Source organism: Cucurbita moschata, unplaced genomic scaffold (genome assembly GCF_002738365.1).
Source record: "Cucurbita moschata cultivar Rifu unplaced genomic scaffold, Cmos_1.0 Cmo_Scf00062, whole genome shotgun sequence".
Classification (NCBI taxonomy): domain Eukaryota; kingdom Viridiplantae; phylum Streptophyta; class Magnoliopsida; order Cucurbitales; family Cucurbitaceae; genus Cucurbita; species Cucurbita moschata.
Window position 1 is genome coordinate 307,220 of NW_019268578.1, and position 12,352 is coordinate 319,571.

A 12,352-nucleotide genomic window follows, 5' to 3' on the forward strand; every position below is an offset into this window, starting at 1 on the left:
TTTTTTTTTTTTTTTTTTTTTTTTTTTTTCCGCCTGTGTTTCTCTGATTTGGAGCTTTGATTTCTAATGCGGCGGCAACGGTTTAGACTCCGGACCGGATGTTTACATCGTCCTAAAACGGCGTCGTATGGAGGTCCGTCACATACCTTTTCGACGTGTTGCTCCTGTGGAGGTGAACTTTCTCTTATTGTCTTATCTGCACCTTGACGACAAGTCGTTCAATTATTCTTTCCATAGAGATTCAAAAAAGAATTCTTTTTTCCTCATTATTTCTTTATTATAAATTTTCATCTTTCAAAATATTTAAATTTTAAGCAAAATTTCATAAAAAAATAAATGTTTCAAAACTACATTTAATTTTTTAAATCTTAACTTAAATTTTAAAAACATTTATAAAATATAACAAACAAAAATACTCTGCTTAATTTTAAAATATATATATATATATATATATATATCGAACAAAATAAGTCATTTAGGGTGTATATCGATTACGTGTGCTTTATCACTTTTACATCAAATAAAAAGAAATGTATTAATATTACGTGTAGATCTTAGACTTTTAAAAAATATCTAATAAGTCTCTAAACTTTTAAATTTATGTCTATTTGATCCCTAAACTTAAAAAAAAAAAAAAAAAAAAATTACCATATTTCAACTTTTAATCTAACTTATTCTATGTTTTTTTAAATTCACAGTCTAAAATTCAATTTTATATTGATAAATTTATTATTAAAAAAAAAAAAAAAAAATTACCATATTTCAACTTTTAATCTAACTTATTCTATGTTTTTTTAAATTCACAGTCTAAAATTCAATTTTATATTGATAAATTTATTATTAAAAAAAAAAAAAAAAAATTACCATATTTCAACTTTTAATCTAACTTATTCTATGTTTTTTTAAATTCACAGTCTAAAATTCAATTTTATATTGATAAATTTATTATTAAAAAAAAAAAAAAAAAATTACCATATTTCAACTTTTAATCTAACTTATTCTATGTTTTTTTAAATTCACAGTCTAAAATTCAATTTTATATTGATAAATTTATTATTAAAAAAAAAAAAAAAAAAATTACCATATTTCAACTTTTAATCTAACTTATTCTATGTTTTTTTAAATTCACAGTCTAAAATTCAATTTTATATTGATAAATTTATTATTAAAAAAAAAAAAAAAAAACTAAATATGTCAAAATTTACTTACAAAATAGAAAGTTATGTAATCAAATATAATTTCAAATATCATAAAGAAAAGGAAATGTTGACTTAAAATAAATAAATGCAAACAATACCATAAAATACTAATTATTAGCAACTTAAAAATCATTTATGTAAGTTAAAAATGGGTTCTTACTCTTGATTTGAGAGCTATCACTTGTAACTTCTCAGCTCAAGTCCTCAACAACTGTTCTGTTCATGAGAAGTTAAGAGATCAAGCAGATTATAAGATGAAACTTCATGTTGCAGGAAGATGCAAGAAAAAATGAACCTTAAGAACAAATCAGGGCCTAAGTAGCCAATATTATCAAACAAAGGAGCATTAAGAAATGGAAATATACTAAAGGTAACTAGAGTAGCAAAGGAATTATCAACATTCTTGCCGATTAGCTACTGCCATGGAAGGTTATTGGGAGATGAAACTTCATATTGCAGGAGGATGCAATCAAAGTGGTTTATAAGAACAAATCATGGCTTGACTGGCTATCATTGTTAAACAAAGGAGCACTGAGAAATGGAAATGTATGGAAGGTAATTAAAGCAGGAGAAGAATTATCAACATAGTAAACGATTAGATACTGATAAAAAAAGGTAATTGAGAGATGAAACCTTATGTAGCAGAAGATGCAATGAAAATGCCCCTCAAAGAAATCGTGGCCTAACTAGCTAACATTGTTACACAAATGAGCGTTAATGATATGGAACTCTTGGGATTTGATCTAAAAATCTTGTTAAGAATGAGATCTCTAGATCGAAATTATCCAAGAACCTAAAAATGATAAGGAATCAACTTAAGGGAAAGTTTTGGAACGGATTATCTTGATGATCAAGATCAAGAGTGAAGAAAACTCGTTTCTAAACTCGTGATTCAAATCACTCCACAAAATAGCTGGATCAAAACTACTTAAATGACTCTAGCATGTAAATCTAAACACAAGAAATGTAATAAAACAAGCACATGGCTTAGAAGCATAATATGCAAACTTCATTTTTAATATTCATATCAAAAATCTTCCATGAATGACTATTTATAGCCTTAAAAATAAACTTTATAATAACCTTGAAAAGTTGTAACTTTCATGGCTAGCAATACCATAATGGCCACTGAACTAAGTGTAACTTATTATCTTAAAGACGATTCTCTAAAACTTAAAAAAAAAAATACAATAAACCCTTCTTAAATCTACATCACATATGGATCTTATCATAGAACGATTAAGACACCTTAGTTATTTCGTATCAGTTAAGATATGGAAATATATGCAAGGCAATTAAAGCAGGAGAGGAATTATTAATGTAGTTGATGATTAGCTACTGTCATAAAAGGATATTAGGAGAAGAAACTTTATGTTGCAGGAAGATGCAATGAAAATTATCAGTAAAAACAAATCGGACGTTATTAAACGAAGTGGCATAAAGAAATCAAAATAAATGCAAGGCAAATAAAGCAGGAGACGAATTATCAACATAGTTTAAGATTTAGAACTGACAAAAAAGGATATTCAGAGATGAAATGAAAATGATTCATAAAAACTAATCTTGATCTAACTAGCTAACATTGTTAGACAGAAGAGCGTTATGAAGTGGAAATATATGCAAGACAATTAAAGCAGGAGAAGAACTATCCATGTACTTGATGATTAGCTATTGCCATAAAAGGATATAGAAGGATGAAACTTTATGTTGCACAAAGCAAATCGTGGCCTGAGCATTAAGAAATGGAAATATATGCACGTATGTGGGACTCTCTATCTTCTTGGGTAGAAAATGGGATAATATTCTTGGGTAGAAAATGGGATAATAGAAAGAACGGGAAGCGCGGGAGCTATAGGGCCAGGAGTCAATCAGACAAGACTTCCTTAGCTTTAGCTTTAAAGACAATTAAAGTAGGAGAGGAACCATCAACTATGCTGATGATTAGCTACTACCATGAAAGGATGAAACAATCATGTTGCAAGAAGATGCAATGAAAGTTATTCTGAAAAACGAAGTGTGTCCAAACTAGCTAAACTGTTATACAAAGGAGCCTTACAAAATGGAAATATAAGCACGGCAATTAAAGCAAGAGAGGAATTAACATCATAGATGATGATTAGCTACTGCCATAAAAGGACACTGAGGGATGAAACTTTATGTTGCAGGAAGATGCAATTAGGATTCTCTGTAAAAACAAATAGTGGTCTAACTAGCTAACATCCTTAAACAAAGGAGCATTCAGAAATGGAAATATGAACAAGACAAATGAGTCAAGATAGAAATTATCAAAATCCCACTTAATACTGATTATGAGAACTGAACATCCGATGCATACACTGCCGATATGGTATGGTAATTAAACAATGGAAAATGCAACTCTCCAAATAACAATACACAGTTGAATCAGGATCTTTCCTATTTATGATCGGATGAAAGGATCAGTTGCATCATATTGATATTTGGCAACCACAGTACAAGCCATACCATTAAAGAACATTAAACTAGACTTGATTTGAAGTTAGAAAGTCATGCATTTGGATATGGTAATTTGTTTATCTCAAACTTTGCAGACTACAAACTCAGGCTAAATGTAATAAATGTCTTAATGCAATTTCTAACGTCAATATATCCATAGCCAAAAATCCATGATCCACATGCCAATAAAAAGCAAACTGATGAGCAAACCAAGTAAACAAGAGAAAACAAACCCGCATTATTGGAGAAATTTGCTGGAGTTGAGTTCAGTTTGAAGTCAATGTGAAGTTTGGTCAGAAGTTCAACATAATCCCCAAGCTTTAAGGTCCAAAATGAGACCTAGATTAGAGTAGTTCAATAGAAAACCAAATATATTGACCAAAAATCAAGTAGAAAAAGCACTACTTGAAGTCTCAAGCACAATAGATCGAGAATATGAGAGATCTTATTATATCAATTCCGTTAATATCAAGAAAAATTTTCACAGAACTCATCAACTACTACCTACAAAAGGTATCATGTATTACACATTGATATGAAATTCACAACGAAAACATCGATTCACAAGGTTCAAAACTATTCCATTCGTCGACACATCAACAATATTCACCCCCCTAACACTTCAATAACCGGATCAGGCGGAGAATCAGGAGTCAAATTCGTCGGACTAGAACTAAGAAACCACAACGACTTAGCAGCCAAAAGTTTCTTCCTCTGCAAGCAGAGTGGACCGTACACCCTCCCAGCAAAGCAAGGAGAAGCATCAACAATGTTCACCTGAAGCAAAGCGGAGTCGATCGGCGCAGTCGGCGGCGAAAGCGATGAGAAACGAGTGGAGTAGATCTGAGATACCAAATTGACACGATTGAATCGAGCGATCATCCGGGAATTCCGAATTTGCGCTAGAGCACCGGGCTTTAGATACTTATGGAACGTCTCGGAGTGAGATTTGGACGATCGGGGAAACGCTCTGGATCTTCGATTCATGTTGCCGGAAATTGGAAGGGAAGAAGGGGATTGGGATGAGGGAAATTGGAGATTGGGGTTTGGGGATTTATGGAGTGTGGGGTGGGCGGGAGGAGGAGGATTGAGCGGGGACAGGCGGGAAAAGTGGTGGAGGGAAAATAAAGTGGGAATGGCGAAGCAAAAAAAAAAAAAAATCAAGAGATTATATAATTTCGTTAAATAACATAATTTTATTATATTGATTAATTTACTTTTTATTAAATCAAATTAGTAAAATAATTATATTTTGAATAATATGCTTTAGATTTTTTTTTTTTTTTTTAGTTTATTAAACAATTAATATTAATATTATTCTCAAATATATGAATTTTAAAAAAAATAAATAAGTTTTTAGTTGTAAATAATTTGCATGATAATTAAATTGAAGAATTAATCATACGGTGTTACATTTCAAAATATTAAATATCATGCACGGTGGCCGCATGTTGAATGTCTCGGTCATGTTTATACAGGACATGTTGTCCATGATTGCATGCTCGTTTCAAAACCCTTTTACATGCTTTCATCTTAGACATGTATTTATTAGTTCTTGTTGGGGTCAATACGGTGGTGTATGACCAGTCATTAAAATCATGTATATACCTGCTAAGACTAAATTTTTCTAAAGTATACAATAGGAGGATGTGACTAGTCGTCAGTAATTCATACCCGAGTCATATGCTACCAAAGTCGTCGTTGTTGTCTACTCGCTTTCAGCTTGTAACATTATTTTCTTTAAAATGGTTTTCAACGTATTTCCTCACTCACGTTTTCCAAAATAGTTATCTCAAACCTGACTCGAGATTTGAGTGTACGTTGATATTGTTTGCGAAATCCAAATTTCACACGGCTGACTCGTTTCCTGAGTTAGAACAAGTACCGTACAATCGTTGTCCCACTGTTGCAAAAGTGCAATTGCGACACTCATCTTGTACTGAACAGATACTGACAATAAATCATAAGACATCTTGATTTGATGACGCTTCTATTTTGGAGCGGTGGAAGTCCTTATAGGATATTGACATACCAAATCCACTCCCTTTTGGAGTCCATTGTCCCGTTTTCTTTCTCCAATCGATGTGGGACCCCCGCCAAATCCACCCTCTTTTGAGGCCCAGCGTCCTTATTGGCACACTGCTCGTGCCTACCTCCTTTTAGAGAACAACGAGAAGGCTGACACATTGTTCGGCGTCTGACTCTGATACCATTTGTAACGACCCAAGCCCACCGCTAACAGATATTGTTCTTTTTGGGCTTTCAATTACAGGCTTCCCCCCAAGACTTTAAAACGCGTATGCTAGAAGGAGGTTTCCACATCTTTACAAAGGTTGGCTTGTTCTCCTCCCCAACCAATGTGGGACATCACAATAAAACTTGTCATTTTCATTTTAAAACTAATATAATTATTCGAGTTATAAGACGTTTAACTGAGTTTATTAAATAACGAATCCAGCTCGACCATATATACATATATTGAGTTTTGTTGATTCATATTATTTAGACAATTTATTTAAATTTTAATTTTTTTAATAAAAAAATGTCAGTGGTAATACTTATTTTCAAATATTTAATAAAAATTTACGACTTAATTTTAGTATATATTTTGAAAAATTACCACGAAAAAATACATAATAAAGAAAATAAAATAATTATATTATATTTTAAAATTAATAATAAATTTAGATTATTTTATACAAATTGACGAGTGAATTTTAATTATTTGAATTTAATCCAATAAATAAAAGTTTATAACTTGTATGAATTAGATTGAGTTGGTCGAGTTTTTTGTTAGGGTTACTTTTTTTTTTCTAAAAGAAAAAAAAAAAAAAGGAAAAAACAAAAAAGGCTTTAGATATTTTTTTTTTTTTTTTTTTTGACTTTCATTATTTGAAAAGGAAAAACAACAAAAGAATCGAGGCCCAGGCCCACGAGGTTTGACAAGAGAAAACCAAATTGAAAACCCTACCGAAGACAACGACCGTTCAAATAAATTTTATTTATTTTATTTTTAATAATAATAATAATAAATAAATATAATATCATCGCAACTTCAGCGGCGGTCACCCTGGCCTCCAAATGATTACGTACAGAATAATGCTTCTATCAATTATATATATATATATATATATATATATATATATTTATTTCACTCTTTTATTTGTTATTTTCCTCTTTTTGGAAAACAATTTTAAAATCCCACTAGGTATTGAACAATATTCGTTGTTCAAAACGACGCCGTCTCTCTCTTTTAAAAGTTGATTATAATTATCAATAAAAAAAACTGACAACTTTTAAGAATATTGATGAAATCAGAAGTAAATATAACCGATTATTACTACCAAAAATATGTCTAATATTTCGTAATTTATCTTAAAAATATACGTTTAAAACTTTTAAATGCATTTTTTAAAATTTTAAAAAATAAAAAAATTATTTTTATCCGTATTTTTAATAGAAACCCTTAATATTTTGTTTATAAAAAAGATATTTTAACGGTGTTTAAAAATGTATTTTTTTGATAAAAATTTAAGAATATAAACAAAATTTTTTAGAACTGCCGAGTATTTTTAAAAATAAAATATTGACTAATTCATCGAAGGAAACAGAAAGTAAAAACATTTTTTAATTTAAAGGTATTTTGTTAGATTTAAGTTTAAAATATTTTTTTAAAATAAAATGCAAAATTCAAAAATATTTTTATTAATTTTGTAAAACAAATCATGTGATTTTTAAAAAGAAAAGGACAAGTATTTATATATTTGAATAAAGACAATACATTATTTTTAGATATTAAAAAGAAAATGTTAAATATAGTAATAATGAAATTGATTGATTGATGACAATAATCTCCTAATTATTTAATTTAATAAAGATTTAAAAAGAAGGTAATTATTAAATAAAAAATGTAAGTGGGAAAATACGTGGCTTCATTAGGAATTTCCACGTCCCCAGATCTTACAGATTATGGGGAGAACAAAAATATTCCAAATTTTGCCGATTGACTCAGCCCTTTCCGAAACTTCCCCAACTTGGCCTACCCTTAAAAATCAATTTATTCCCTGTGCCCGCGCCCATTTTTCTTATTCTGTACCGCCACTCATACTCCGCCACCTCACCATCCAAAATCAAAAAGTCTAATTTGACCTTTCTATAAATAAATGCACAATATTATATACTATACATTTATTTTTATAAATTTGATGTAATATGTGATGGAATTTAAAGTTTTATAGTAAAAACGAAAATTTAAGACTTTTAATTATTATTTTCTAAAGAAAGGTCAAAATGGTCCTTTTGAAGGTCCCGTCATCAAACCGAAGGGCCAATTTGAAATTTAGGGTGATGAGGAACAGTGCACCTGACCGTAGAGGAGTATTTTTCCAGCGTTCTTGTGGGCTCTTAACTCTGCCCGCCAGATCAGTTCCAAGGCGCAAAGTGGCACGCAGCCCTAAGTCTCGTTACCATTTCCACACGCCTTTCCCTCTCGCTGAGAACCACGACGGCGACGACGACGACGACGACTGCAGAGCCATCACTTTGTTCTTCCCATAACGCCTTCCATTTCCTCAATCCTTATCCCATAATTCTGGTCTTATCGTGATCCTGATCGCCATTCGTATATAATCATGGCTTCGGCCTCAGCTTCTGCGCTACTCAGAGTTTCGAGAGCGAGGCTATTCACGCCGTCTTTTTGTTCCAGATCCTTCCCCGCTTCTTCTCCGAAGCTCTCTCCGCCTTCTTTTGCTAATACTACTTACAGATCTCTCAGTGGTTCATCTGCTTTTCGATCGGTCCCTCGCTGGAGTCACGGCGTCCACTGGCGTTCTCCTCTCAGTCTTCGTGCTCAGATCAGAGCTACTGCTCCTGCGATTGAACGTCTCCACCGAAAATTTTCTTCCATGGGTATGGCGGCGGAATTTTACCTTGTTTATTCATTTTCCTCGTGTGTTTGTATGATGAGATTTGTTCTGGATATGGTTGCTGTGTTACAACTTTATTTGTTCGAATATTATTTGTTATCATTATGATTGTTTGTTGCTGTCTTTAATTTTACCTTTTTGTCTGGTTCGCTCTTAATTTGTGTTGTTTCTTAGGGATAGACATGTTGGGGTAACGGAATTTGATGACGTGACTTGAAGACTTAATTGTATTTCTTGTTCTGATTATGTATTGTTATGGTTTCAGCTGCCGAAAATCCTTTCAAGGAAAATTTAACGAGTCTTCCAAAGCCTGGAGGTGGAGAATTTGGGAAGTATTACAGCCTACCGTCTCTGAATGATCCGAGAATTGGTAACTTTTTCAAACTTACTACTAATGGAAGAATCTTATTTATTAAATTTCTACAGTTGTTTTTAGGTGTTGATACGTTTAGCTGTGCTGCTAGTGTCTCTAGTTTTTAGAGTACTGGGCCCATGGCTTACTTTCTTCAAAAGATTCTTGTGTCTTGTTTTGCTTTATGTGAATTCTCAATGTTATTTTACATTTCTGCCTGACAGATAGACTGCCTTACTCCATCAGAATATTGCTTGAATCTGCAATTCGGAACTGTGACAATTTCCAAGTGAAAAAGGAAGATGTCGAGAAAATTATTGATTGGGAAAATAGCTCCCCTAAGCAAGTTGAAATTCCTTTCAAACCTGCTCGTGTCCTTTTGCAGGTACTATTTTACAGGCTCTGAGATTTTCATTGATGGTCTTGTTCTTTTTGTTGTTTTCACATTTTCTCCCTCCTAACATTTCCACGATCCCAGGATTTTACTGGGGTACCAGCGGTTGTTGATCTTGCTTGTATGCGTGATGCCATGAACAAACTTGGTAGTGATTCCAATAAAATCAATCCCCTGGTATGTAGTTACTTCTTTAAATGTACTCTGCATGTGTTGGTGTGTTTATTTAAATTCACTACTAAGACCAACGGCTTCACATCTTATTTTGATTGCCAAGATGTGAGCAATATGCTGAAATGTTACATGGCGATATTCAATTATTATGAAAAACTGTGACATGAAAGTGCTGTTTTACTCCTGATCATAATGCATTGATTTCTCTCGACCGTTCAAAGTGAATATATGCTGTAGGCACACTATCTTCTTTTCAAGTTATCATATCTTTTTTTTTTTAGTTAACATCTGTCGTGCAGGCTAATGTAGAATGTACATACCCTTGGCAAATTTATGACATTGCATTTCTTTCCATAAATTTCTAACTGGAATTAGCATCTACTATGTAGGTTCCCGTGGACCTCGTTATTGATCATTCAGTTCAAGTTGATGTAGCAAGGTCAGAAAATGCAGTTCAGGCAAATATGGAACTTGAATTCCAAAGGAACAAGGAAAGATTTGCTTTCCTAAAATGGGGGTCTAATGCATTCCAGAATATGCTTGTTGTTCCTCCTGGATCTGGTATTGTGCATCAGGTAACTAATATTTGAAGTCAGCTAGAAATCTGAAACTTTACATTCGAGAAATTGTTCTGTTTCTGCTAGCAGGTCTATGTTAATTCAACTTTTTTTTTTTGGTTTAACTGAATTGATAATAAGGAAAAGTGATACTAGCATTAAATCTTAAATTTAACATTTTAATATTTCAGGTTAATTTGGAATACCTTGGAAGAGTGGTTTTCAACACTAGTGGTCTGCTGTACCCGGATAGTGTCGTTGGAACTGATTCTCACACAACAATGATTGATGGTTTAGGGGTTGCTGGTTGGGGTGTTGGAGGTATTGAGGCAGAGGCGGCAATGCTTGGACAGGTAATTGAGTTCTGGCCTTTTGTTTTCATTTATTTACTTTTATAGATTCAGCGCACATTATACTGTGCTATTGTGATTGCTTTGTGTTAAGTTCTATGCCATTCAGAGTTTGATGTTTGAATTTCGTTCTTGATAGCCAATGAGCATGGTATTGCCTGGTGTTGTTGGGTTCAAGTTATCTGGAAAATTACGCAATGGGGTCACTGCTACTGACTTGGTTTTGACTGTGACACAAATGCTGAGGAAGCACGGTGTTGTTGGCAAATTTGTTGAGTTCTATGGTAATTACAATCTGTTACTTATCAATAAGCTATTTTTTATACAATTTTACTTTTCAGCGGATGGTTTGACTTTTTGTATGAGTGTGATTGTAGGGGATGGCATGGAGGAGCTGTCATTAGCTGACCGAGCCACTATTGCGAATATGTCTCCTGAGTATGGTGCAACTATGGGCTTCTTCCCTGTGGATCATGTTACCTTGCAATATCTCAAGTTAACTGGAAGAAGTGATGAAACTGTGGGTGTTATCGTAGTTCATTGATAAGTAAGTTGTATAGAAGAAGTGAACCTGTATAATTTGTTTGTTTGCCAACTGTAGGTGTCAATGATTGAAGCTTACCTCCGGGCAAATAAAATGTTTGTTGACTATAAAGAGGTAAAGTCTTGCATATTACATTTCTTATTTATGTTATGAGTGTCAACCTGCTGTTCATCTGATTCTTAGATGTAGCAATAGTAGTTTTCTTATGTTTGGTCATGTTTGGTGTTCAGCCTCAACAAGAAAGAGTGTACTCATCTTACCTGCAATTGGACCTTACGGATGTAGAGCCATGCATTTCAGGACCAAAAAGGTATGGGGCTCTTTGCTGCTTTGTTAATAATCTTCATTGCTCTTCATTTTTAGGTTGTTAGATTTGGGTTTTAATGTTTTATATCAGAATCTTTCGTTTAGTCTTATAATCTCTTATGTTGCATCTGTAACATTACAGACCTCATGATCGTGTGCCTTTGAAAGAAATGAAGTCTGATTGGCATGCTTGCCTTGATAACAAAGTTGGATTCAAGGTATGTGTGTTACTTCTATCACATATTGTCTGGCTAATATATTTTTTTATAATTTTTTTTGAAACTGACTCAAGTCAGCATAATTTATGTTAATTTTATAATTGTTTTCTATTCTTGTTTTGATTCTAGGGATTTGCTATACCAAAAGAAGCACAGGAAAACGTGGCAAAGTTTTCATTTCATGGACAACCAGCTGAGCTAAAACATGGTAGTGTTGTTATTGCAGCCATAACAAGCTGTACCAACACATCAAACCCCAGCGTTATGTTAGGGGCTGCTCTTGTAGCAAAAAAGGCTTGTGAACTTGGTTTACAGGTACTTATGGGCAAGGGCGTTCAATTCATTTAAGAGACCCCTTTTGTATTCCTTCCTTTTCCTATGTTTTATTATTTCTTCAAGCATTGAGATTTTAGCTTTTCTCATTTTAGTCTCGCTTTTATCCGTTTTGGCCTTGTTTGAGGGGTGGAAGTATTGTCTTAGCATGTTAATCATGTCTTCTTAACGTTGCACCAGGTCAAGCCATGGGTGAAAACAAGTCTTGCTCCAGGCTCTGGAGTTGTGACAAAATACTTACTGAAGAGGTAATTAATCATCATACGTAATTGTTATATATCACAACTGTCTAGTCTAGTAACATTCTAATTTCTTATTTCTCGTTTCCCATATTATTCTATCTCTAAAGAAAAGAACAATAATTGTTTCTTGTTCGTAACTTTGTAAAAATAAAAATGTTCTCTTAACTTTTAAATTAAAAAAATAAGAAGTTTACTTAAAAACAACATTCAAATTATTGTCATTTCAGTTTTTTTTTTTTTTTTTTTTTTTTTTTTTTTTTTTTTTTTTTTTTTTTTTTTTTTT

The 12,352-nt window shown here is 32.6% G+C and overlaps 3 protein-coding genes across 8 annotated transcripts in view; 1 reads left to right on the forward strand and 2 right to left on the reverse strand.

The window, feature by feature from the left end:
* Nucleotides 1-173, reverse strand: part of LOC111437193 (protein RRP6-like 3) — a 12,995-nt gene extending 12,822 nt beyond the window's left edge. For 5 of the 6 annotated variants that reach the window (XR_002709406.1, XR_002709408.1, XR_002709407.1 and 2 more), the window contains exon 1: nt 15-173. The gene's annotated coding sequence lies outside the window, so the exon portion shown is untranslated. The remainder of the gene's footprint in view (nt 1-14) is intronic. The other variant, XM_023075055.1, reaches the window with a different exon arrangement.
* Nucleotides 174-4,280: 4,107 nt separating this feature from the next.
* Nucleotides 4,281-4,661, reverse strand: LOC111437092. The gene has a single exon (XM_023074927.1). It carries the CDS (start codon nt 4,659-4,661, stop codon nt 4,281-4,283), a length of 381 nt encoding a protein of 126 aa, XP_022930695.1.
* Nucleotides 4,662-8,090: 3,429 nt separating this feature from the next.
* The window catches only part of LOC111437101 (aconitate hydratase, cytoplasmic), an 8,566-nt gene continuing 4,304 nt past the window's right edge, over nt 8,091-12,352 (forward strand). The window contains exons 1-13 of the mRNA XM_023074935.1: nt 8,091-8,582; nt 8,865-8,969; nt 9,176-9,336; nt 9,430-9,522; nt 9,909-10,094; nt 10,268-10,429; nt 10,566-10,710; nt 10,804-10,946; nt 11,028-11,084; nt 11,201-11,280; nt 11,419-11,494; nt 11,624-11,809; nt 12,008-12,075. Coding sequence (XP_022930703.1) covers nt 8,306-8,582; nt 8,865-8,969; nt 9,176-9,336; nt 9,430-9,522; nt 9,909-10,094; nt 10,268-10,429; nt 10,566-10,710; nt 10,804-10,946; nt 11,028-11,084; nt 11,201-11,280; nt 11,419-11,494; nt 11,624-11,809; nt 12,008-12,075 — 1,739 coding nt within the window. The 5' untranslated portion in view covers nt 8,091-8,305. The remainder of the gene's footprint in view (nt 8,583-8,864; nt 8,970-9,175; nt 9,337-9,429; nt 9,523-9,908; nt 10,095-10,267; nt 10,430-10,565; nt 10,711-10,803; nt 10,947-11,027; nt 11,085-11,200; nt 11,281-11,418; nt 11,495-11,623; nt 11,810-12,007; nt 12,076-12,352) is intronic.